Genomic DNA, 26,020 nt, shown 5'->3' on the forward strand with positions numbered 1-26,020 from the left:
GGACACGCGATCCCTGGGGAGGTGACACGGGACACGCGATCCCCGGGGAGGTGACACGGACACGCGATCCCCGGGGAGGTGACACGGGACACGCGATCCCCGGGGAGGTGACACGGGACACGCGATCCCCGGGGAGGTGACACGGGACACGCGATCCCCTGGGGAGGTGACACAGGACACACGATCCCGGGGAGGTGACACGGGACACGCGATCCCCGGGGAGGTGACATGCGATCCCCTGGGAGGTGACACGGGACACGCGATCCCTGGGGAGGTGACACAGGACACACGATCCCCGGGGAGGTGACACGGGACACGCGATCCCCGGGGAGGTGACATGCGATCCCCTGGGAGGTGACACGGGACACGCGATCCCCGGGGAGGTGACACGGGACACGCGATCCCCGGGGAGGTGACACGGGACACGCGATCCCCGGGGAGGTGACACGGGACACGCGATCCCCGGGGAGGTGACACGGGACACGCGATCCCCGGGGAGGTGACACGGGACACGCGATCCCCGGGGAGGTGACACGGGACACGCGATCCCCGGGGAGGTGACACGGGACACGCGATCCCCGGGGAGGTGACACGGACACGCGATCCCCGGGAGGTGACACGGACACGCGATCCCCGGGAGGTGACACGGGACACGCGATCCCCGGGGAGGTGACACGGGACACGCGATCCCCGGGGAGGTGACACGGGACACGCGATCCCCGGGGAGGTGACACGGGACACGCAATCCCCGGGGAGGTGACACGGACACGCGATCCCCGGGAGGTGACACGGACACGCGATCCCTGGGGGGTGACACGGACACGCGATCCCCGGGGAGGTGACACGGACACGCGATCCCCGGGGAGGTGACACGGACACGCGATCCCCGGGGAGGGGACACGGGACACGGGACACGCGATCCCCGGGGAGGTGACACGGGACACGCGATCCCTGGGGAGGTGACATGGGACACGCGATCCCCGGGAGGTGACACGGACACGTGATCCCCGGGGAGGTGACACGGGACACGCGATCCCCGGGGAGGTGACACGGGACACGCGATCCCCGGGGAGGTGACACGGGGACACACGATCCCCGGGGAGGTGACACGCGATCCCTGGGAGGTGACACGGGACACGCGATACCCGGGGAGGTGACACGCGATCCCCTGGGAGGTGACACGGGACACGCGATCCCCGGGGAGGTGACACGGGACACGCGATCCCCGGGGAGGTGACACGGGACACGCGATCCCCGGGGAGGTGACACGGGACACGCGATCCCCGGGGAGGTGACACGGGACACGCGATCCCCGGGGAGGTGACACGGGACACGCGATCCCCGGGGAGGTGACACGGGACACACGATCCCCGGGGAGGTGACACGGGACACGCGATCCCCGGGGAGGTGACACGGGACACGCGATCCCCGGGGAGGTGACACGGGACACGCGATCCCCGGGGAGGTGACACGGGACACGCGATCCCCGGGGAGGTGACACGGACACGCAATCCCCGGGGAGGTGACACGGGACACGCAATCCCGGGAGGTGACACGGGACACGCAATACCCGGGGAGGTGACACGGGACACGCGATCCCCGGGGAGGTGACACGGGACACGCGATCCTCGGGGAGGTGACACGGACACGCGATCCCCGGGGAGGGGGACACGCGATCCCGGGGAGGTGACACGGGACACGCGATCCCTGGGGAGGTGACACAGGACACGCGATCCCCGGGGAGGTGACACGGGACACGCGATCCCCGGGGAGGTGACACGGACACGCGATCCCCGGGGAGGTGACACGGGACACGCGATCCCGGGGAGGTGACACGAGACACGCGATCCCCGGGGAGGTGACACGGACACGCGATCCCCGGGGAGGTGACACGGGACACGCGATCCCCGGGGAGGTGACACGGGACACGCGATCCCCGGGGAGGTGACACGGGACACGCGATCCCCGGGGAGGTGACACGGGACACGCAATCCCCGGGAGGTGACACGGACACGCGATCCCGGGGAGGTGACACGGGACACGCGATCCCTGGGGCGGTGACACGGGACACGCGATCCCCGGGGAGGGTGACACGGGACACGCGATCCCCGGGGAGGTGACACGGGACACGCGATCCCCGGGGAGGTGACACGAGACACGCGATCCCCGGGGAGGTGACACGGACACGCGATCCCCGGGGAGGTGACACGGGACACGCGATCCCGGGGAGGTGACACGGGACACGCGATCCCGGGGAGGTGACACGGGACACGCGATCCCCCGGGGAGGTGACACGGGACACGCAATCCCCGGGGAGGTGACACGGACACGCGATCCCCGGGGAGGTGACACGGGACACGCGATCCCTGGGGCGGTGACACGGGACACGCGATCCCCGGGGAGGTGACACGGGACACGAGATCCCCGGGGAGGTGACACGGACACGCGATCCCCGGGGAGGTGACACGCGATCCCCGGGAGGTGACACGGACACGCGATCCCCGGGGAGGTGACACGGGACACGCGATCCCCGGGGAGGTGACACGGGACACGCGATCCCCGGGGAGGTGACACGGGACACGCGATCCCCGGGGAGGTGACACGGGACACGCGATCCCGGGGAGGTGACACGGACACGCGATCCCCGGAGAGGTGACACGGGACACGCGATCCCCGGGGAGGTGACACGGGACACGCAATCCCCGGGGAGGTGACACGGACACGCGATCCCCGAGGAGGTGACACGGGACACGTGATCCCTGGGGAGGTGACACGGGACACGCGATCCCGGGGAGGTGACACGGGACACGCGATCCCCGGGGAGGTGACACGGGACACGCGATCCCCGGGGAGGTGACACGGGACACGCGATCCCCGGGGAGGTGACACGGACACGCGATCCCCGAGGAGGTGACACGGGACACGCGATCCCTGGGGAGGTGACACGGGACACGCGATCCCCGGGGAGGTGACACGGGACACGCGATCCCCGGGGAGGTGACACGGGACACGCGATCCCTGGGGAGATGACACGGGACACGCGATCCCCGGGGAGGTGACACGGACACGTGATCCCGGGGAGGTGACACGGGACACGCGATCCCCGGGGAGGTGACACGGGACACGCGATCCCCGGGGAGGTGACACGGGACACGCGATCCCCGGGGAGGGTGACACGGGACACGCGATCCCCGGGGAGGTGACACGCGATCCCCGGGGAGGTGACACGAACGCGCGATCCCCGGGGAGGTGACACGGGACACGCGATCCCGGGAGGTGACACGGACACGCGATCCCCGGGGATGTGACACGGACACGCGATCCCTGGGGAGGTGACACAGGACACACGATCCCTGGGGAGGTGACACGGGACACGCGATCCCCGGGGAGGGGACACGGACACGCGATCCCCGGGGAGGTGCACACGGGACACGCGATCCCCGGGGAGGTGACACGGACACGCGATCCCCGGGGATGTGACACGGGACACGCGATCCCTGGGGAGGTGACACAGGACACACGATCCCTGGGGAGGTGACACGGGACACGCGATCCCCGGGGAGGGGACACGGACACGCGATCCCCGGGGAGGTGCACACGGGACACGCGATCCCCGGGGAGGTGACACGCGATCCCCGGGAGGTGACACGGACACGCGATCCCCGGGGAGGTGACACGCGATCCCCGGGGAGGTGACTCGGACACGCGATCCCCGGGGAGGTGACACGGGACACGCGATCCCCGGGGAGGTGACACAGGACACACGATCCCCAGGGAGGTGACACGCGATCCCCGGGGAGGTGACACGGACACGCGATCCCCGGGGAGGTGACACGGGACACGCGATCCCCGGGGAGGTGACACAGACACGCGATCCCCGGGGAGGTGCACACGGGACACGCGATCCCCGGGGAGGTGACACGGACACGCGATCCCCGGGGAGGTGACACGGGACACGCGATCCCCGGGGAGGTGACACGGGACACGCAATCCCCGGGGAGGTGACACGGACACGCGATCCCCGGGGAGGTGACACGGGACACGCGATCCCTAGGGAGGTGACACGGGACACGCGATCCCCGGGGAGGTGACACGGGACACGCAATCCCCGCGGAGGTGACACGGACACGCGATCCCCGGGGAGGTGACACGGGACACGCGATCCCTGGGGAGGTGACACGGGACACGCGATCCCTTCGGAGGTGACACGGGACACGCGATCCCCCGGGGAGGTGACACGCGATCCCCGGGGAGGTGACACGAACGCGCGATCCCCGGGGAGGTGACACGGGACACGAGATCCCCGGGGAGGTGACACGGGACACGCGATCCCCTGGGAGGTGACACGCGATCCCCGGGGAGGTGACACGGACGCGTGATCCCCGGGGAGGTGACACGGGACACGCGATCCCTGGGGAGGTGACACGGACACGCGATCCCCTGGGAGGTGACACGGGACACGCAATCCCCGGGGAGGTGACACGGGACACACGATCCCCGGGGAGGTGACACGCGATCCCCGGGGAGGTGACACGGACGCGCGATCCCCGGGGAGGTGACACGGGACACGCGATCCCCGGGGAGGTGACACGGGACACGCGATCCCCGGGGAGGTGACACGGGACACGCGATCCCCGGGGAGGGTGACACGCGATCCCCGGGGAGGTGACATGGACGTGCGATCCCCGGGGAGGTGACACGGGACACGAGATCCCCGGGGAGGTGACACGGACACGCGATCCCCGGGGAGGTGACACGCGATCCCCGGGGAGGTGACACGGACACGCGATCCCCGGGGAGGTGACACGGGACACGCGATCCCGGGGAGGTGACACGGGACACGCGATCCCCGGGGAGGTGACACGGGACACGCGATCCCCGGGGAGGTGACACGGACACGCGATCCCCGGGGAGGTGACACGGGACACGCAATCCCCGGGGAGGTGACACGGACACGCGATCCCCGGGGAGGTGACACGGGACACGCGATCCCTGGGGAGGTGACACGGGACACGCGATCCCTGGGGAGGTGACACGGGACACGCGATCCCCGGGGAGGTGACACGGACACGCGATCCCCGGGGAGGGGACACGGACACGCGATCCCCGGGGAGGTGACACGGGACACGCGATCCCTGGGGAGGTGACACGGGACACGCGATCCCCGGGGAGGTGACACGGACACGCGATCCCCGGGGAGGTGACACGGGACACGCGATCCCCGGGGAGGTGACACGGGACACGCGATCCCCGGGGAGGTGACACTGGACACGCGATCCCCGGGGAGGTGACACGCGATCCCCGGGGAGGTGACACGGACGCGCGATCCCCGGGGAGGTGACACGGGACACGCGATCCCCGGGGAGGTGACACGGACACGCGATCCCCGGGGAGGTGACACGGGACACGCGTTCCCCGGGGAGGTGACACGGACACGCGATCCCTGGGGAGGTGACACGGGACACGCGATCCCCGGGGAGGGGACACGGACACGCGATCCCCGGGGAGGTGACACGGGACACGCGATCCCCGGGGAGGTGACACGGGACACGCGATCCCCGGGGAGGTGACACGGGACACGCGATCCCTGGGGAGGTGACACAGGACACACGATCCCCGGGGAGGTGACACGGGACACGCGATCCCCTGGGAGGTGACACGGGACACGCGATCCCCGGGGAGGTGACACGGGACACGCGATCCCCGGGGAGGTGACACGGGACACGCGATCCCCGGGGAGGTGACACGGGACACGCGATCCCCGGGGAGGTGACACGGGACACGCGATCCCCGGGGAGGTGACACGGGACACGCGATCCCCGGGGAGGTGACACGGGACACGCGATCCCCGGGGAGGTGACACGGGACACGCGATCCCCGGGGAGGTGACACGGACACGCGATCCCCGGGGAGGTGACACGGGACACGCGATCCCCGGGGAGGTGACACGTGACACGCGATCCCCGGGGAGGTGACACGGGACACGCGATCCCCGGGGAGGTGACACGGGACACGCGATCCCCGGGGAGGTGACACGGGACACGCAATCCCCGGGGAGGTGACACGGACACGCGATCCCCGGGGAGGTGACACGGGACACGCGATCCCTGGGGCGGTGACACGGGACACGCGATCCCCGGGGAGGTGACACGGACACGCGATCCCCGGGGAGGTGACACGGACACGCAATCCCCGGGGAGGGGACACGGGACACGGGACACGCGATCCCCGGGGAGGTGACACGGGACACGCGATCCCTGGGGAGGTGACATGGGACACGCGATCCCCGGGGAGGTGACACGGACACGTGATCCCCGGGGAGGTGACACGGGACACGCGATCCCAGGGGAGGTGACACGGGACACGCGATCCCCGGGGAGGTGACACGGGACACACGATCCCCGGGGAGGTGACACGCGATCCCTGGGGAGGTGACACGGGACACGCGATACCCGGGGAGGTGACACGCGATCCCCTGGGAGGTGACACGGGACACGCGATCCCCGGGGAGGTGACACGGGACACGCGATCCCCGGGGAGGTGACACGGGACACGCGATCCCCGGGGAGGTGACACGGGACACGCGATCCCCGGGGAGGTGACACGGGACACGCGATCCCCGGGGAGGTGACACGGGACACGCGATCCCCGGGGAGGTGACACGGGACACACGATCCCCGGGGAGGTGACACGGGACACGCGATCCCCGGGGAGGTGACACGGGACACGCGATCCCCGGGGAGGTGACACGGGACACGCGATCCCCGGGGAGGTGACACGGGACACGCGATCCCCGGGGAGGTGACACGGGACACGCAATCCCCGGGGAGGTGACACGGGACACGCAATCCCCGGGGAGGTGACACGGGACACGCAATACCCGGGGAGGTGACACGGACACGCGATCCCCGGGGAGGTGACACGGGACACGCGATCCTCGGGGAGGTGACACGGACACGCGATCCCCGGGGAGGGGACACGCGATCCCCGGGGAGGTGACACGGGACACGCGATCCCTGGGGAGGTGACACAGGACACGCGATCACCGGGGAGGTGACACGGGACACGCGATCCCCGGGGAGGTGACACGGACACGCGATCCCCGGGGAGGTGACACGGGACACGCGATCCCCGGGGAGGTGACACGAGACACGCGATCCCCGGGGAGGTGACACGGACACGCGATCCCCGGGGAGGTGACACGGGACACGCGATCCCCGGGGAGGTGACACGGGACACGCGATCCCCGGGGAGGTGACACGGGACACGCGATCCCCGGGGAGGTGACACGGGACACGCAATCCCCGGGGAGGTGACACGGACACGCGATCCCCGGGGAGGTGACACGGGACACGCGATCCCTGGGGCGGTGACACGGGACACGCGATCCCCGGGGAGGTGACACGGACACGCGATCCCCGGGGAGGGGACACGGGACACGCGATCCCCGGGGAGGGGACACGGGACACGCGATCCCCGGGGAGGTGACACGGGACACGCGATCCCCGGGGAGGTGACACGGGACACGAGATCCCCGGGGAGGTGACACGGACACGCGATCCCCGGGGAGGTGACACGCGATCCCCGGGGAGGTGACACGGACACGCGATCCCCGGGGAGGTGACACGGGACACGCGATCCCCGGGGAGGTGACACGGGACACGCGATCCCCGGGGAGGTGACACGGGACACGCGATCCCCGGGGAGGTGACACGGACACGCGATCCCCGGAGAGGTGACACGGGACACGCGATCCCCGGGGAGGTGACACGGGACACGCAATCCCCGGGGAGGTGACACGAACACGCGATCCCCGAGGAGGTGACACGGGACACGCGATCCCTGGGGAGGTGACACGGGACATGCGATCCCCGGGGAGGTGACACGGGACACGCGATCCCCGGGGAGGTGACACGGGACACGCAATCCCCGGGGAGGTGACACGGACACGCGATCCCCGAGGAGGTGACACGGGACACGCGATCCCTGGGGAGGTGACACGGGACACGCGATCCCCGGGGAGGTGACACGGGACACGCGATCCCTGGGGAGGTGACACGGGACACGCGATCCCCGGGGAGGTGACACGGACACGTGATCCCCGGGGAGGTGACACGGGACACGCGATCCCCGGGGAGGTGACACGGGACACGCGATCCCCGGGGAGGTGACACGGGACACGCGATCCCCGGGGAGGTGACACGGGACACGCGATCCCCGGGGAGGTGACACGCGATCCCCGGGGAGGTGACACGAACGCGCGATCCCCGGGGAGGTGACACGGGACACGCGATCCCCGGGGAGGTGACACGGACACGCGATCCCCGGGGATGTGACACGGGACACGCGATCCCTGGGGAGGTGACACAGGACACACGATCCCTGGGGAGGTGACACGGGACACGCGATCCCCGGGGAGGGGACACGGACACGCGATCCCCGGGGAGGTGCACACGGGACACGCGATCCCTGGGGAGGTGACACGGACACGCGATCCCCGGGGAGGTGACACGCGATCCCCGGGGAGGTGACACGGACACGCGATCCCCGGGGAGGTGACACGCGATCCCCGGGGAGGTGACTCGGACACGCGATCCTCGGGGAGGTGACACGGGACACGCGATCCCCGGGGAGGTGACACAGGACACACGATCCCCAGGGAGGTGACACGCGATCCCCGGGGAGGTGACACGGACACGCGATCCCCGGGGAGGTGACACGGGACACGCGATCCCCGGGGAGGTGACACAGACACGCGATCCCCGGGGAGGTGCACACGGGACACGCGATCCCCGGGGAGGTGACACGGACACGCGATCCCCGGGGAGGTGACACGGGACACGCGATCCCCGGGGAGGTGACACGGGACACGCAATCCCCGGGGAGGTGACACGGACACGCGATCCCCGGGGAGGTGACACGGGACACGCGATCCCTGGGGAGGTGACACGGGACACGCGATCCCCGGGGAGGTGACACGGGACACGCAATCCCCGCGGAGGTGACACGGACACGCGATCCCCGGGGAGGTGACACGGGACACGCGATCCCTGGGGAGGTGACACGGGACACGCGATCCCTTCGGAGGTGACACGGGACACGCGATCCCCGGGGAGGTGACACGCGATCCCCGGGGAGGTGACACGAACGCGCGATCCCCGGGGAGGTGACACGGGACACGAGATCCCCGGGGAGGTGACACGGGACACGCGATCCCCTGGGAGGTGACACGCGATCCCCGGGGAGGTGACACGGACGCGTGATCCCCGGGGAGGTGACACGGGACACGCGATCCCTGGGGAGGTGACACGGACACGCGATCCCCGGGGAGGTGACACGGGACACGCAATCCCCGGGGAGGTGACACGGGACACGCAATCCCCGGGGAGGTGACACGGACACGCGATCCCCGGGGAGGTGACACGGGACACGCGATCCCCGGGGAGGTGACACGGGACACGCAATCCCCGGGGAGGTGACAAGGACACGCAATCCCCGGGGAGGTGACACGGGACACGCGATCCCTGGGGAGGTGACACGGGACACGCGATCCTCGGGGAGGTGACACGGACACGCGATCCCCGGGGAGGGGACACGGGACACGCGATCCCCGGGGAGGTGACACGCGATCCCCGGGGAGGTGACACGGACGCGTGATCCCCGGGGAGGTGACACGGGACACGCGATCCCCGGGGAGGTGACACGGACACGCGATCCCCGGGGAGGTGACACGGGACACGCGATCCCCGGGGAGGTGACACGGGACACGCGATCCCCGGGGAGGTGACACGGACACGCGATCCCTGGGGAGGTGACACGGGACACGCGATCCCCGGGGAGGGGACACGGACACGCGATCCCCGGGGAGGTGACACGGGAAACGCGATCCCCGGGGAGGTGACACGGACACGCGATCCCCGGGGAGGTGACACGGGACACGCGATCCCTGGGGAGGTGACACGGGACACACGATCCCCGGGGAGGTGACATGGGACACGCGATCCCCGGGGAGGTGACACGGACACGCGATCCCCGGGGAGGTGACACGGGACACGCGATCCCCGGGGAGGTGACACGGACACGCGATCCCCGGGGAGGTGCACACGGGACACGCGATCCCCAGGGAGGTGACACGGAACACGCGATCCCCGGGGAGGTGACACGGGACACGCGATCCCCGGGGAGGTGACACGGACACGCGTTCCCCGGGGAGGTGACACGGACGCGCGATCCCCGGGGAGGTGACACGGGACACGCGATCCCCGGGGAGGTGACACGGGACACGCGATCCCTGGGGAGGTGACACAGGACACGCGATCCCCGGGGAGGTGACACGGACACGCGATCCCTGGGGAGGTGACACGGGACACGCGATCCCCAGGGAGGTGACACACGATCCCCGGGGAGGTGACACGGGACACGCGATCCCCAGGGAGGTGACACGCGATCCCCGGGGAGGTGACACGGACACGCGATCCCCAGGGAGGTGACACGGGACACGCGATCCCCAGGGAGGTGACACGCGATCCCCGGGGAGGTGACACGGACACGCGATCCCCAGGGAGGTGACACGCGATCCCCGGGGAGGTGACACGCGATCCCCAGGGAGGTGACACGCGATCCCCGGGGAGGTGACACGGACACGCAATCCCCGGGGAGGTGACACGGGACACGCGATCCCCGGGGAGGTGACACGGACGCGCGATCCCCAGGGAGGTGACACGCGATCCCCGGGGAGGTGACACGGACGCGCGATCCCCAGGGAGGTGACACGCGATCCCCGGGGAGGTGACGCGGACACGCGATCCCCGGGGAGGTGACACGGGACACGCGATCCCCGGGGAGGTGACACGGGACACGCGATCCCCGGGGAGGTGACACGGGACACGCGATCCCCGGGGAGGTGACACGGGACACGCGATCCCCGGGGAGGTGACACGGACACGCGATCCCCGGGGAGGTGACACGGGACACGCGATCCCCGGGGAGGTGACACGGGACACGCGATCCCCGGGGAGGTGACACGGACATGTGATCCCCGGGGAGGTGACACGGGACACGTGATCCCCGGGGAGGTGACACGGGACACGTAATCCCCGGGGAGGTGACACGGGACACGCGATCCCCAGGGAGGTGACACGGACACGCGATCCCCGGGGAGGTGACACGGGACACGCGATCCCCAGGGAGGTGACACGGGACACGCGATCCCCGGGGAGGTGACTCGGACACGCGATCCCCAGGGAGGTGACACGCGATCCCCGGGGAGGTGACACGGACACGCGATCCCCAGGGAGGTGACACGGGACACGCGATCCCCAGGGAGGTGACACGGGACACGCGATCCCCAGGGAGGTGACACGGGACACGCGATCCCCAGGGAGGTGACACGGACACGCGATCCCCGGGGAGGTGACACGGGACACGCGATCCCCAGGGAGGTGACACGGGACACGCGATCCCCGGGGAGGTGACTCGGACACGCGATCCCCAGGGAGGTGACACGCGATCCCCGGGGAGGTGACACGGACACGCGATCCCCAGGGAGGTGACACGGGACACGCGATCCCCAGGGAGGTGACACGCGATCCCCGGGGAGGTGACACGGACACGCGATCCCCAGGGAGGTGACACGCGATCCCCGGGGAGGTGACACGCGATCCCCAGGGAGGTGACACGCGATCCCCAGGGAGGTGACACGGGACACGCGATCCCCAGGGAGGTGACACGCGATCCCCGGGGAGGTGACACGGACACGCAATCCCCGGGGAGGTGACACGGGACACGCGATCCCCGGGGAGGTGACACGGACGCGCGATCCCCAGGGAGGTGACACGCGATCCCCGGGGAGGTGACACGGACGCGCGATCCCCAGGGAGGTGACACGCGATCCCCGGGGATGTGACACGGACACGCAATCCCCGGGGAGGTGACACGGGACACGCGATCCCCGGGGAGGTGACACACGATCCCCGGGGAGGTGACACGGGACACGCGATCCCCAGGGAGGTGACACGCGATCCCCGGGGAGGTGACACGGACACGCGATCCCCAGGGAGGTGACACGGGACACGCGATACCCAGGGAGGTGACACGCGATCCCCGGGGAGGTGACACGGACACGCGATCCCCAGGGAGGTGACACGCGATCCCCGGGGAGGTGACACGCGATCCCCAGGGAGGTGACACGCGATCCCCAGGGAGGTGACACGGGACACGCGATCCCCAGGGAGGTGACACGCGATCCCCGGGGAGGTGACACGGACACGCAATCCCCGGGGAGGTGACACGCGATCCCCGGGGAGGTGACACGGACGCGCGATCCCCAGGGAGGTGACACGCGATCCCCGGGGAGGTGACACGGACGCGCGATCCCCAGGGAGGTGACACGCGATCCCCGGGGATGTGACACGGGACACGCGATCCCCGGGGAGGTGACACGGGACACGCGATCCCCGGGGAGGTGACACGGACACGCGATCCCCGGGGAGGTGACACGGGACACGCGATCCCCGGGGAGGTGACACGGGACACGCGATCCCCGGGGAGGTGACACGGGACACGCGATCCCCGGGGAGGTGACACGGACACGTGATCCCTGGGGAGGTGACACGGGACACGTGATCCCCGGGGAGGTGACACGGGACACGTGATCCCCGGGGAGGTGACACGGGACACGTGATCCCCGGGGAGGTGACACGGGACACGCGATCCCCAGGGAGGTGACACGGACACGCGATCCCCAGGGAGGTGACACGGGACACGCGATCCCCGGGGAGGTGACACGGACACGCGATCCCCAGGGAGGTGACACGGGACACGCGATCCCCAGGGAGGTGACACGGGACACGCGATCCCCGGGGAGGTGACACGGACACGCGATCCCCAGGGAGGTGACACGGGACACGCGATCCCCGGGGAGGTGACTGTGGCGAAAATGGGGGTAATCAGCGCATTAATAAAGGCAGTGGGCTCAGCTGGTTACCCCTATTTCGCGTTGGGGATGAAGGGGTTAATTCTATATGCATGGCTGTCCCCATTTTGCAGGCTAATCTCTACCTGCAGTGAAGTGCCTTTCTGTTCCTGTTTTAAAATGTACAGGCCGGATGCTATTTTTTTGTCTGCCTGCCTTTGTAAGACAGTAAGGACCAAATGTTATGCATACAGGAGCCCCCTGTTGGGATGAAAGACCCCAGATTCGTAAAGTGTCACTTAATCAGGATGTTTCTGAGTAGCAGATCCTGTTACTCCTCCTGGATATTTCACACCTTGGGACCAAACTCCAGACATTGGGTCCCCAGAAATGAGTGGCCCCTTTTTACTTAGCAGTGCTACCAAGCTGCTCACTGAGCATGCTCAGAGTTACCTGAGCTGGCTGTAGGATTTGCCCATGTGACCTGGCAGGTTCTGATAGGATCAAGATAATTCGTTGCCAATGGGATGAGGCTAATGTAAACCCCACAGGCCCTTATCCTTAAAAAGGCCTGTACCCCTAATTCCTGTGTTGTTGCTGTAACCTGATTTCTTCAAGTGGATAAGACCTAAGTACAGCGGCTACGATTCCAGAACGCAAGGGGTTAAAAACATCGCAACAAGGAAACTTGCCCTGCTTCAGGATTTCGTTAGCCCTGGGGATCCAGCAAATCCCAGAGAACCAGAAAGGACTTTGCACATTCACAGAAGGATTGGACTGGGGCTATGTATTTGGCAATTTGCAAATGGACTACATTTTAAAGGACAATCTTCTGGTGCTTTGGCACCTTTCTGGACATTATCCTCTGTTTCTCTACCCGTGAGTGTAATTATTAAGTTTATTCTGCAGTTGTCGTGTGTTTGCCTATCAAGGGAATAAATCTCAGTTTATTTTGCTCAACCTGTTCTGCTCAATCAGGACCCACAAAATATAAATGTGTTATTAAGCGCGTCTCCCGTGACAGGCGTTTAAACTGGTGCCAGCGGTGGGATACTGATTGAGCCTATATTGCAGTGTTCTGTAATATAGTGAGGACCTTGTAGATTGCAAGCTCCTCAGACAAGTGGCAACTTACACACACTTCCAAAGAAGCACGAGATAATTCACTGGTCTCTGGACCCATAACCCGGTGGCACCATGAGTCTGCGCTCAGGGAGGTTCCGTTCCTGGGACAGAGAGCAAGTTGTGGAGAGATGTGCGGGATATGGCTTAACGACAGACGGTCGTTCCAAGAGTCAGCTGGAGGAGGATTTAGAAGAATATGAGGGCAGAGCGACCCAATTAGCTGCACTTGCAGCGGATGGTACCCAGCCTGGAGTTGAGGCGGTCCCTCCAACTTTGGAGCTGCAAGGACAGGGGGAGAGTGATGCTGACCACCCGGTCGTGGGTGGCTTGGTGCCAGGGAGTGCGGAGGGGTTCGCGGCTGCGGCCGACAGACTGACGGCCACTGGACTCAGCGCACTGCTCGCCACCTGGGGAGAGGGAATCAGCTACGAGCAGCGGTTAAAGCTCCTCACGGTAGTACTTGGAAAAGGTTCCCAATCCCACCTTGTAAACGGGGAACAAGAGCTTTCCCGGCCAGATCACCACAGTTTTAGCAAGTTCGTTGATGGCACGGATGACCTGGACTCATTTCTAAATGATTTTGAGAATCAGTGCGGCCGGTTCCGAATACCAAGGAGGGACTGGGTGGTCAAACTACGACCACTATTATCCGGCAAAGCCAAAAGAACTGTGCAGGAGCTTCCCGGTGTGGATGCAGATGACTATGGGCATGTGAAGCGCAAGCTGCTGGTCCAGTATGCCCTGACACCTGAGGGGTTCTGGAGCAAGTTCCGGACGGGGGATATAAAACCCGGGGAATCATTTGCGGACTATGCCAACAGAATGGTCAGGCATGGAACCCAGTGGGTCACAGGGTATGGGGCTACCAAATACCATACCTTACTGGACCTGGTGTTCCAGGAGCAGCGGATGCAGCGGTTCCCCCCCACTGTGCGGGCTTGGATCTATGACCGCAAACCTAAGACCTGTGAGGACACTGCCCGGATGGCCGACGAGTATGTGGCCAGCAGGATTGCTTTGGATGAGCCAGCAGTTCCCCAAGGAGGGGCCCGAGCCGCCCAGGGAACTAAAGCTACCCCTCAATGGACACTGAAAGCTGCAGCAGCAAGCAAAGCGCCAAAGGCTGCAGAATTCAAACATGAGAGGCGGTGTTTTACCTGCAACAAGGTCGGGCACCTTAGACCTGATTGTCCGGACCGGGACCGGTCCACAGGACCCCATCAGGGGCACCGCTCCCAAGCAGCAAAACCAGTTGCCCGTGTGCGACTGGCACCATTGGAGGGGACCAGCGCAGCCGTGACGCCAGCCGACAGAGGGATGACCACGGAGGCACCAACCCTTGCCAACTCAGGACCTGCAGTGGAGAGCGGAGGGCATCAGGTTGCACCAATCGGGTTGCAACGCAACGATGCCAGGCAGAAGCATCTGCGGAGGGTGACCATTGGAGACCGGCAAGCAGACGGGTTGCTGGACTCCGGTGCCACCGTGACTCTGGTGCGCCCTGATATGGTGCGGCCAGAGGATTTGCTCCCGGGCACCGGGATGCAAGTGACCATGCCAGACGGAGGACCGCGGTCACTCCAAGTTGCCCGGGTCTTTTTGGACTGGGGGGCGGGTCGTGGCATGAGGGAGGTGGGGGGTATTGCCCGGATTGGATGCTGAGGTGCTCCTTGGCAATGATCTGGGGCACGTTATCTGTGTTTTTACTGCGGAGCTGACACCTGCTGCACCGGTTGCAGCGATTACTAGGAGCCAGGCAGCAAAGATCACAGCAGCAGCCCCTGTCCCCCTGCATTTGGGACCTACAGTTCCAGCAGTCTCTGAGGAGACCAGACAGGTAAGCCAGACTCAGTCCGCTTCTGACACTGACTTACTGTACCCTGTACCTGTTCCCTGTCCCCCTGACTCAGGTATGACCGGGGGGTGGCCAGAATTAGGCACTCAGTTCAGGGAAGCGGTGCAATCTGATCCCACCTTGGAGGGCATGAGACTTCGGGCGTCCGAGTCTAAGCCAAGTGAGGGATCTGATTACTACTTGTGGCACCGCGGGCTTTTGTATAGAGAGCAGGGGGCTACAGGGTTAGATAAGGTTTGGACTGGCAAGCGACAGTTAGTGGTACCCACGGGGTATAGGCAACAGTTATTACAGGTTGCTCACTCCATCCCGCTTGCGGGGCATCAGGGGGTCACACGCACGAGAGCCCGGCTCTTGCAGCGTTACTACTGGCCGGGGGCCTCCAGCGAGGTGGCAGATTTCTGCCGCTCCTGTGATGCCTGCCAGCGAGTAGGTAAGGCGGGTGATCGTGTGAAGGCCCCCCTGAGACCGCTACCGGTGATAGGGGAACCCTTTCAGCGGGTAGCAATGGACCTTGTGGGGCCCCTTATGATTCCTAGCTGGACAGGGAAGCGCTACATCCTCACGGTGGTGGATTTTGCCACCCGGTACCCTGAGGCTGTAGCGCTGGCTACTATAGATGCTAAGGCTTTGCTCACCATTTTCACTAGGGTAGGTTTCCCTAGCGAGGTCCTAACCGATCAGGGGGCGCAGTTCATGAGTGAATTGCTACATTGTCTCTGGGATGCATGCGGTGTACAGCACCGGCGCACTACCCCTTACCATCCCCAGACAAACGGATTATGTGAGAGGTTTAACGGGACCCTGAAGCAGATGCTTCGGACCTTTATAGAGGCGGAGGGGAAAGACTGGGAGATTCACCTGCAGCACTTGCTGTTTGCCTACCGAGAGGTACCGCAAGAATATACCGGCTTTTCTCCCTTTGAGCTGCTATATGGTCGCAGGGTACGTGGACCTCTGGACCTATTCCGTGAGGGATGGGAAGGGGAAGCTACCAATACTGATGCGTCTGTGCTTCAGTATGTGATAGATCTCAGAGACCGGTTAGAGATGCTCATGGGGTTGGCACAGGACAACCTTAGGGCTGCTCAGACCAAGCAGAAGACATGGTATGACCAGAATGCCCGTAGCAGAGAGTTCATCCCAGGACAGCAGGTACTTGTTCTCAAGCCCATTCGGGAGAACAAATTAATGGCTGCCTGGTCGGGACCGTATCCGGTACTGCGAAAGATGAACGAGTGCAACTATGTTGTACAGGTAGATGCTGAGACAGGGAGGACCAAAGTCTATCACATCAACATGCTGAAGGAGTACATAGCACCGAGTGTGGCGTCGGTGCTGGCCATTTGCAGCCCACCGATGGGGGATCCGGCGAGCAATGCTCTGCCTGATCTCCTGGGGGAGGCTAGGCAGGGAGGTACCCTAGAGCAGGTGGAAATCGGGGCTCAGCTGAGTGTCAGGCAGAGAGCAGATGCCAGGGCTATGCTAGAGAAGTATAGGGCTCTGTTCACAGACAAGCCAGGGAGGACACACATCACTGAGCACCCAGTGCTGACAGGGGATCTGAGACCTCTGCATAAGCACGCTTATAGAGTGTCAGCAGAGGTGAAGGGCAGTATAGAGAGGGAGGTGGAGGAGATGCTGGCCCTAGGGGTAATTGTACCATCCCAGAGCCCTTGGGCTTGTCTGGTAGTCCTAGTGCCTAAGAAGGATGGGACCACCCGGTTCTGTGTGGACTACCGGCAGCTCAATGCAGGGACGGTTTCAGATGCCTACCCCATGCCCCGCATGGATGAGTTGCTGGATGAACTCGCGGGGGCAAGGTATCTGACCACCAGGGATCACAGTAAAGGGTACTGGCTGATCCCTTTGACCCAGGAGGCTAGGGAGAAGTCGGCTTTCATCACCCCAAGTGGCCTCTATGAGTTCTTAGTGATGCCATTTGGGATGAAGAATGCACCGGCTACCTTCCAACGCCTGGTCAATCGTTTGCTAGAGGGCATGCAAGGGTTTGCAAGGGCTTATCTGGATGATATTGCTGTGTTCAGTAACTTCTGGGAATCACACTTACTTCATGTAGCTGCGGTGCTAGCCAGGAATAGGGAGGCAGGTCTCACCTTAAAACCCACCAAGTGCTTAGTAGGGATGGCTGAAGTCTTATACCTAGGGCATAGTGTGGGTGGAGGGCTCCTCAAGCCAGAACCAGTTAGGGTAGAGGCAGTAGTGCAGTGGCCCACTCCCAAAACCAAGAAGCAGGGCATGGCGTTTCTAGGCACTGCAGGCTACTATAGGAAGTCTGTTCCCCAGTATAGTGCCATTGCCAAACCCCTGACTGACTTGACCCAGAAGCGACAGTCTGTGCTGGTAGTCTGGTCTCCAGCCTGTGAAGATGCATTTCAGGCTTTGAAGACTGCCCTAGCCGGCGCTCCTATACTGGCCGCTCCAGATTATTCCAAAAAGTTTCTGGAGCAGACTGATGCCTCAGACTTCGGTATTGGGGCGGTGCTCAGCCAGGTGGGGGACGGGGGTAGTGAGCATCCCGTGGTGTACCTGAGCCGCAACTTGCTGCCCAGAGAAGTGGCCTATGCCACTATTGAGAAGGAGTGTCTGGCCATAGTATGGGCTCTCAAGAAGTTACACCAGTTTAAAACTGGTGGCAGCGGTGGGTTTTAAACGCCTGTCACGGGAGACGCGCTTAATAACACATTTATATTTCGTGGGTCCTGATTGAGCAGAACAGGTTGAGCAAAATAAACTGAGATTTATTCCCTTGATAGGCAAACACACGACAACTGCAGAATAAACTTAATAATTACACTCACGGGTAGAGGAACAAAGGATAATGTCCAGAAAGGTGCAAAGCACCAGAAGATTGTCCTTTAAAATGTAGTCCATTTGCAAATTGCCAAATAAATAGCCCCAGTCCAATCCTTCTGTGAATGTGCAAAGTCCTTTCTGGTTCTCTGGGATTTGCTGGATCCCCAGGGCTAACGAAATCCTGAAGCAGGGCAAGTTTCCTTGTTGCGATGTTTTTAACCCCTTGCGTTCTGGAATCGTAGCCGCTGTACTTAGGTCTTATCCACTTGAAGAAATCAGGTTACAGCAACAACACAGGAATGAGGGGTACAGGCCTTTTTAAGGATAAGGGCCTGTGGGGTTTACATTAGCCTCATCCCATTGGCAACGAATTATCTTGATCCTATCAGAACCTGCCAGGTCACATGGGCAAATCCTACAGCCAGCTCAGGTAACTCTGAGCATGCTCAGTGAGCAGCTTGGTAGCACTGCTAAGTAAAAAGGGGCCACTCATTTCTGGGGACGCAATGTCTGCAGTTTGGGTCCCGAGGTGTGAAATATCCAGGAGGAGTAACAGGATCTGCTACTCAGAAACATCCTGATTAAGTGACACTTTACGAATCTGGGATCTTTCATCCCAACAGGGGGCTCCTGTATGCATAACATTTGGTCCTTACTGTCTTACAAAGGCAGGCAGACAAAAAAATAGCATCCTGCCGGTACATTTTAAAACAGTAACAGAAAGGCACTTCACTGCAGGTAGAGATTAGCCTGCAAAATGGGGACAGCCATGCATATAGAATTAACCCCTTCATCCCCAACGCGAAATAGGGGTAACCAGCTGAGCCCACTGCCTTTATTAATGCGCTGATTACCCCCATTTTCGCCACAGTGACACGGGACACGCGATCCCCGGGGAGGTGACACGGGACACGCGATCCCCGGGGAGGTGACACGGGACACGCGATCCCCGGGGAGGTGACACGGGACACGCGATCCCCGGGGAGGTGACACGGGACACGCGATCCCCGGGGAGGTGACACGGGACACGCGATCCCCGGGGAGGTGACACGGGACACGCGATCCCCGGGGAGGTGACACGGGACGCGCGATCCCCGGGGAGGTGACACGGACACGCGATCCCCAGGGAGGTGACACGGGACACGCGATCCCCGGGGAGGTGACACGGGACACGCGATCCCCGGGGAGATGACACGGGACACGCGATCCCCGGGGAGGCGACACGGGACACGCGATCCCCGGGGAGGTGACACGGGACACGCGATCCCCGGGGAGGTGACACGCGATCCCCGGGGAGGTGACACGGACACGCGATCCCCGGGGAGGTGACACGGGACACACGATCCCCGGGGAGGTGACACGGAACACGCAATCCCCTGGGAGGTGACACGGGACACGCAATCTCCGGGGAGGTGACACGGAACACGCGATCCCCGGGGAGGTGACACGGGACACGCGATCCCCGGGGAGGTGACACGGGACGCGCGATCCCCTCACATATACTCACAGTGTGTACTGGATGCTCATGTATGTGTCCGTCAGTCCTCCTAGGTGCGTGACGTTCCTCAGGAGGGCGTCGGGGTCGCGCACCACGCTGATAACGCGCAAAGTCAAACGCCGGCTGTATGATATGTGAAAACTGGACAGCAGCGAACTGGAGGGGAGAGGGGGGGACACTGAGCATGGGGGGACATCCTTCTGGGGGGGACACTGAGAATAGGGAGACATCCCTCTGGGGGGGACACTGAGCATGGGGGACATGCTTCTGGGGGGGACACTGAGAATAGGGGGACATCCCACGGGGGGGGGACATCCCACGGGGGGGGGACATCCCTCTGGGGGGGACACTGAGCACAGGGGTACAAGACACCCCTCTGGGTTCCTCCCTCTGTATCCCCGTTCTGCTGATCCCCACACTTCCATGTGCTACCCCAGAATTTAACTGTCCCACCTTCTGCCTCTCAGGTGTACCCCCCAATGCTGTCCCTCCATTTCTCCAAGGTCTTTCCACCCCACAGCCAGTCCCATAATGTAACTAGTGTCCCCTCCAATACCCCTAACGTGCACGGTGCTGCCCCCCTTCCCCCTCACGTGCACGGTTCTGCCCCCTGTCCCCTTTTCACGTGCACGGTTCTGCCCCCGTCCCCTTTTCACGTGCACGGTTCTGCCCCCCGTCCCCTTTTCACGTGCACGGTTCTGCCCCCCGTCCCCTTTTCACGTGCACGGTTCTGCCCCCCGTCCCCTTTTCACGTGCACGGTTCTGCCCCCCGTCCCCTTTTCACGTGCACGGTTCTGCCCCCTGTCCCCTTTTCACGTGCACGGTTCTGCCTACCGTCCCCTTTTCACGTGCACAGTTCTGCCCCCTGTCTCCCTCTCACGTGCACGGTTCTGCCCCGTCCCCCTCTCACGTGCACGGTTCTGCCCCCTGTCCCCCTCTCACGTGCACAGTTCTGCCCCCTGACCCCCCATCACCTGCATGGTGCTGCCCCTGTCCCCCCCTCACCTCCACAGTGCTGCCCCTTTCCCCTCTCACGTGCACGGTTCTGCCCCCTGCCCCCCTCACATGCACGGTGCTGCCCCCCGTCCCCCTCACGTGCACAGTTCTGCCCCCGTCCCTCTCACGTGCACAGTTCTGCCCCGTCCCTCTCACGTGCACAGTTCTGCCCCCGTCCCTCTCACGTGCACAGTTCTGCCCCCCTTCCCCCTCTCACCTGCACGGTGCTGCCCCCCTTCCCCCCCTCACCTGCACGGTGCTCCCCATCGTCCCCCCCTCACCTGAACGGTGCTGCCCCTCGTCCCCCCCTCACCTGCACGGTGCTGCCCCTCGTCCCCCCCTCACCTGCACGGTGCTGCCCCTCGTCCCCCCCTCACCTGCACGGTGCTGTTCTGTAGGCTGCGCATGGCGTTATTCATGAAGCTCAGGATGGCGCGAAATTCCAGCGTCCCCATACTGGAGGAACCATCAAACAGGAAGCACAGGTCCACCTCTGCATGCTGACAGTCTGCAAGGGGGGGGGGAGAGCTGACAGTGTGCAAGGGGGGGAGAGCTGACAGTGTGCAAGGGGGGGAGAGCTGACAGTGTGCAAGGGGGGAGAGCTGACAGTGTGCAAGGGTGGGAGAGCTGCCAGTGTGCAAGGGGGGGGGGGGAGAGCTGACAGTCTGCAAGGGGGGGAGAGCTGACAGTGTGCAAGGGGGGGAGAGCTGACAGTGTGCAAGGGGGGGAGAGCTGACAGTGTGCAAGGGTGGGAGAGCTGCCAGTGTGCAAGGAGGGGGGGGGGGGTAAGAGCTGACAGTGTGCAAGGGGGGGAGAGCTGACAGTGTGCAAGGGGGGGGAGAGCTGACAGTGTGCAAGGGGGGGAGAGCTGACAGTGTGCAAGGGTGGGAGAGCTGCCAGTGTGCAAGGAGGGGGGGGAGAGCTGACAGTGTGCGGGAAGAGAGAGCTGACAGTGTGCGGGAAGAGAGAGCTGACAGTGTGCGGGGAGAGAGAGCTGACAGTGTGCGGGGTGAGAGAGCTGACAGTGTGCGGGGAGAGAGAGCTGACAGTGTGCGGGGAGAGAGAGCTGACAGTGTGCGGGGAGAGAGCTGACAGTGTGCGGGGGGGAGAGAGCTGACAGTGTGCAGGGAGAAAGAGCTGACAGTGTGCGGGGGGGAGAGAGAGCTGACAGTGTGCGGGGGGGAGAGAGAGCTGACAGTGTGCGGGGAGAGAGAGCTGACAGTGTGCGGGGAGAGAGAGCTGACAGTGTGCGGGGAGAAAGAGCTGACAGTGTGCGGGGAGAGAGATGTGACAGTGTGCGGGGAGAGAGAGCTGACAGTGTGCGGGGAGAGAGAGTTGACAGTGTGTGGGGAGAGAGAGCTGACAGTGTGCGGGGAGAGAGCTGACAGTGTGCGGGGAGAGAGAGCTGACAGTGTGCGGGGGGGGAGAGAGCTGACAGTGTGCGGGGGGGAGAGAGCTGATAGTGTGCGGGGGGGAGAGAGCTGACAGTGTGCGGGGGGAGAGAGAGCTGATAGTGTGCGGGGGGGAGAGAGAGCTGACAGTGTGCGGGGAGAAAGAGCTGACAGTGTGCGGGGGGGGAGAGAGAGCTGATAGTGTGCGGGGAGAGAGAGCTGATAGTGTGCGGGGAGAGAGAGCTGACAGTGTGCGGGGAGAGAGAGCTGACAGTGTGCGGGGGGGAGAGAGCTGACAGTGTGCGGGGGAGAAAGAGCTGACAGTGTGTGTGGGGGGAGAGAGAGCTGACAGTGTGTGGGGAGAGAGAGCTGACAGTGTGCGGGGAGAGAGAGCTGACAGTGTGCGGGGAGAGAGAGCTGACAGTGTGCGTGGAGAGAGATGTGACAGTGTGCGGGGAGAGAGATGTGACAGTGTGCGGGGAGAGAGATGTGACAGTGTGCGGGGAGAGAGCTGACAGTGTGCGGGGAGAGAGAGCTGACAGTGTGCGGGGAGAGAGAGCTGACAGTGTGCGGGGAGAGAGAGCTGACAGTGTGCGGGGAGAGAGAGCTGACAGTGTGCGGGGAGAGAGAGCTGACAGTGTGCGGGGAGAGAGAGCTGACAGTGTGCGGGGAGAGAGAGCTGACAGTGTGCGGGGAGAGAGAGCTGACAGTGTGCGGGGAGAGAGAGCTGACAGTGTGCAGGGAGAGAGAGCTGACAGTGTGCGGGGAGAGAGAGCTGACAGTGTGCGTGAGAGAGAGCTGACAGTGTGCGGGGAGAGAGAGCTGACAGTGTGCAGGGAGAGAGAGCTGACAGTGTGCGGGGAGAGAGAGCTGACAGTGTGCGGGGAGAGAGAGCTGACAGTGTGCGGGGAGAGAGCTGACAGTGTGCGGGGAGAGAGCTGACAGTGTGCGGGGAGAAAGAGCTGACAGTGTGCGGGGAGAGAGATGTGACAGTGTGCAGGGAGAGAGAGCTGACAGTGTGCGGGGAGAGAGCTGACAGTGTGCGGTGAGAGAGCTGACAGTGTGCGGGGAGAGAGCTGACAGTGTGCGGGGGGGAGAGAGCTGATAGTGTGCGGGGAGAGAGAGCTGACAGTGTGCGGGGAGAGAGAGCTGACAGTGTGCGGGGAGAGAGAGCTGACAGTGTGTGGGGAGAGAGATGTGACAGTGTGCGGGGAGAGAGAGCTGACAGTGTGCGGGGAGAGAGCTGACAGTGTGCGGGGAGAGAGCCGACAGTGTGCGGGGAGAGAGAGCCGACAGTGTGCGGGGGGGAGAGAGCTGACAGTGTGCGGGGGGGAGAGAGAGCTGATAGTGTGCGGGGGGGGGGAGAGAGAGCTGACAATGTGCGGGGAGAGAGAGCTGACAGTGTGCGGGGAGAAAGAGCTGACAGTGTGCAGGGGGGAGAGAGAGCTGATAGTGTGCGGGGAGAGAGAGCTGACAGTGTGCGGGGAGAGAGAGCTGACAGTGTGCGGGGAGAGAGAGCTGACAGTGTGCGGGGAGAGAGCTGACAGTGTGCGGGGAGAGAGCTGACAGTGTGCGGGGAGAGAGAGCTGACAGTGTGCGGGGAGAGAGAGCTGACAGTGTGCGGGGAGAGAGAGCTGACAGTGTGCGGGGAGAGAGAGCTGACAGTGTGCGGGGAGAGAGAGCTGACAGTGTGCGGGGAGAGAGAGCTGACAGTGTGCGGGGAGAGAGAGCTGACAGTGTGCGGGGAGAGAGAGCTGACAGTGTGCGGGGAGAGAGAGCTGACAGTGTGCGTGAGAGAGAGCTGACAGTGTGCGGGGAGAGAGAGCTGACAGTGTGCGTGAGAGAGAGCTGACAGTGTGCGGGGAGAGAGAGCTGACAGTGTGCGGGGAGAGAGAGCTGACAGTGTGCGGGGAGAGAGAGCTGACAGTGTGCGGGGAGAGAGAGCTGACAGTGTGCGGGGAGAGAGAGCTGACAGTGTGCGGGGAGAGAGAGCTGACAGTGTGCGGGGAGAGAGAGCTGACAGTGTGCGGGGAGAGAGAGCTGACAGTGTGCGGGGAGAGAGAGCTGACAGTGTGCGGGGAGAGAGAGCTGACAGTGTGCGGGGAGAGAGAGCTGACAGTGTGCGGGGAGAGAGAGCTGACAGTGTGCGGGGAGAGAGAGCTGACAGTGTGCGGGGAGAGAGAGCTGACAGTGTGCGGGGGGGGGGGGGGGAGAGGTAGCTGGGGGATGGGGGAGAGAACTGGGGGATGGGGGAGAGGTAGCTGGGGGATGGGGGGGGAGAGGTAGCTGGGGGATGGGGGGGAGAGGTAGCTGGGGGATGGGGGGAGAGTTAGCTGGGGGATGGGATGGAGAGTTAGCTGGGGGATGGGAGGGAGAGGTAGCTGGGGATGGGGGGAGAGGTAGGCTGGGGGAGAAGTAGCTGGGGGATGGAGGGGAGAGGTAGCTGGGGGATGGGGGGGAGAGGTAGCTGGGGGATGAGGCTCAGGGGTAGCTGGGGGATGAGGCTCAGGGGTAGCTGTTGATGGGGCTCAGGGGTAGCTGGGGGATGGGTGGCAGGGGTAGCTGGGGGATGGGTGGCAGGGGTAGCTGGGGGATGGGTGGCAGGGGTAGCTGGGGGATGGGTGGCAGGGGTAGCTGGGGGATGGGTGGCAGGGGTAGCTGGGGAATGGGGGGAGAAGCTACCGAGGGATGGGAGGAAGATGTAGCTGGGGGAAGGTAATTGGGGGATGGGGGAGAGGTAGTTTGGGGATGAGGGGGAGAGGTAGCTGGGGGAGAAGTAGCTGGGGGATGGGGGGAGAGGTAGCTGGGGGATGGGGGGAGAGGTAGCTGGGGGGTGGGGGGGAGAGGTAGCTGGGGGGTGGGGGGGGGAGAGGTAGCTGGAGGAAGGTAGTTGGGGGGTGAGGGGGAAAGGTAGTTGGTGATGGGCATGAAAAGGTAGTTGGGCATGGGGGGAGAAGGTAGTTGGGGAGGGGGGAGAAGGTAGTTGGGGAGGGGGGAAGGTAGTTGGTGATGGGTGTGGAAAGGTAGTTGAGCATGGGAGGGAAAGGTTGATGGGGAGAGAGGTAGCTGAGATTGGGGGGTCGAGAGGTAACTGGGGGGAGAGGTAGGTGAGAGTTGGGGGGGGAGAGCTAGCGGGGGATGGGGAGGAGAGGTATCTAAGGATTGGGGTGGGGTACTTTCTCCTCACCTTGATACCCCGGGGTATAACTCTTGGACACAGACAGACTGGCGTTGAGAATATAACAGACCCCGTTCATATACAGCGTCTGATCACAGTCACGGGGGGTGCTGGGGCCGCACGCCTGGGGGAGACAGGGCACTTAATACCCTTCTGCATTTGCTCTATTATAGCGACCTCTAGTGTCCAACTAGGTTATTACACGCCAGAATGTAACAGGTGACCCTGCAGAGGCCGCGCGATGATC

General features: G+C 64.3%; 1 protein-coding gene across 1 annotated transcript; it reads right to left on the reverse strand.

Annotated features, from left to right (window-relative positions):
• Positions 1-18,374: 18,374 nt before the first annotated feature.
• Positions 18,375-25,897, reverse strand: LOC142483225 (integrin alpha-L-like; the record flags this gene model as incomplete). The annotated part of the gene is made up of 4 exons (XM_075583288.1): positions 18,375-18,458; positions 20,218-20,364; positions 21,582-21,712; positions 25,783-25,897. Coding segments are annotated over 4 exons (477 nt in total), but the record flags the coding sequence as incomplete, so codon positions are not given.
• Between the last annotated feature and the right edge of the window lie 123 nt (positions 25,898-26,020).

The sequence above is a fragment of the Ascaphus truei genome, unplaced genomic scaffold (assembly GCF_040206685.1).
Source record: "Ascaphus truei isolate aAscTru1 unplaced genomic scaffold, aAscTru1.hap1 HAP1_SCAFFOLD_3092, whole genome shotgun sequence".
NCBI classification, from domain to species: domain Eukaryota; kingdom Metazoa; phylum Chordata; class Amphibia; order Anura; family Ascaphidae; genus Ascaphus; species Ascaphus truei.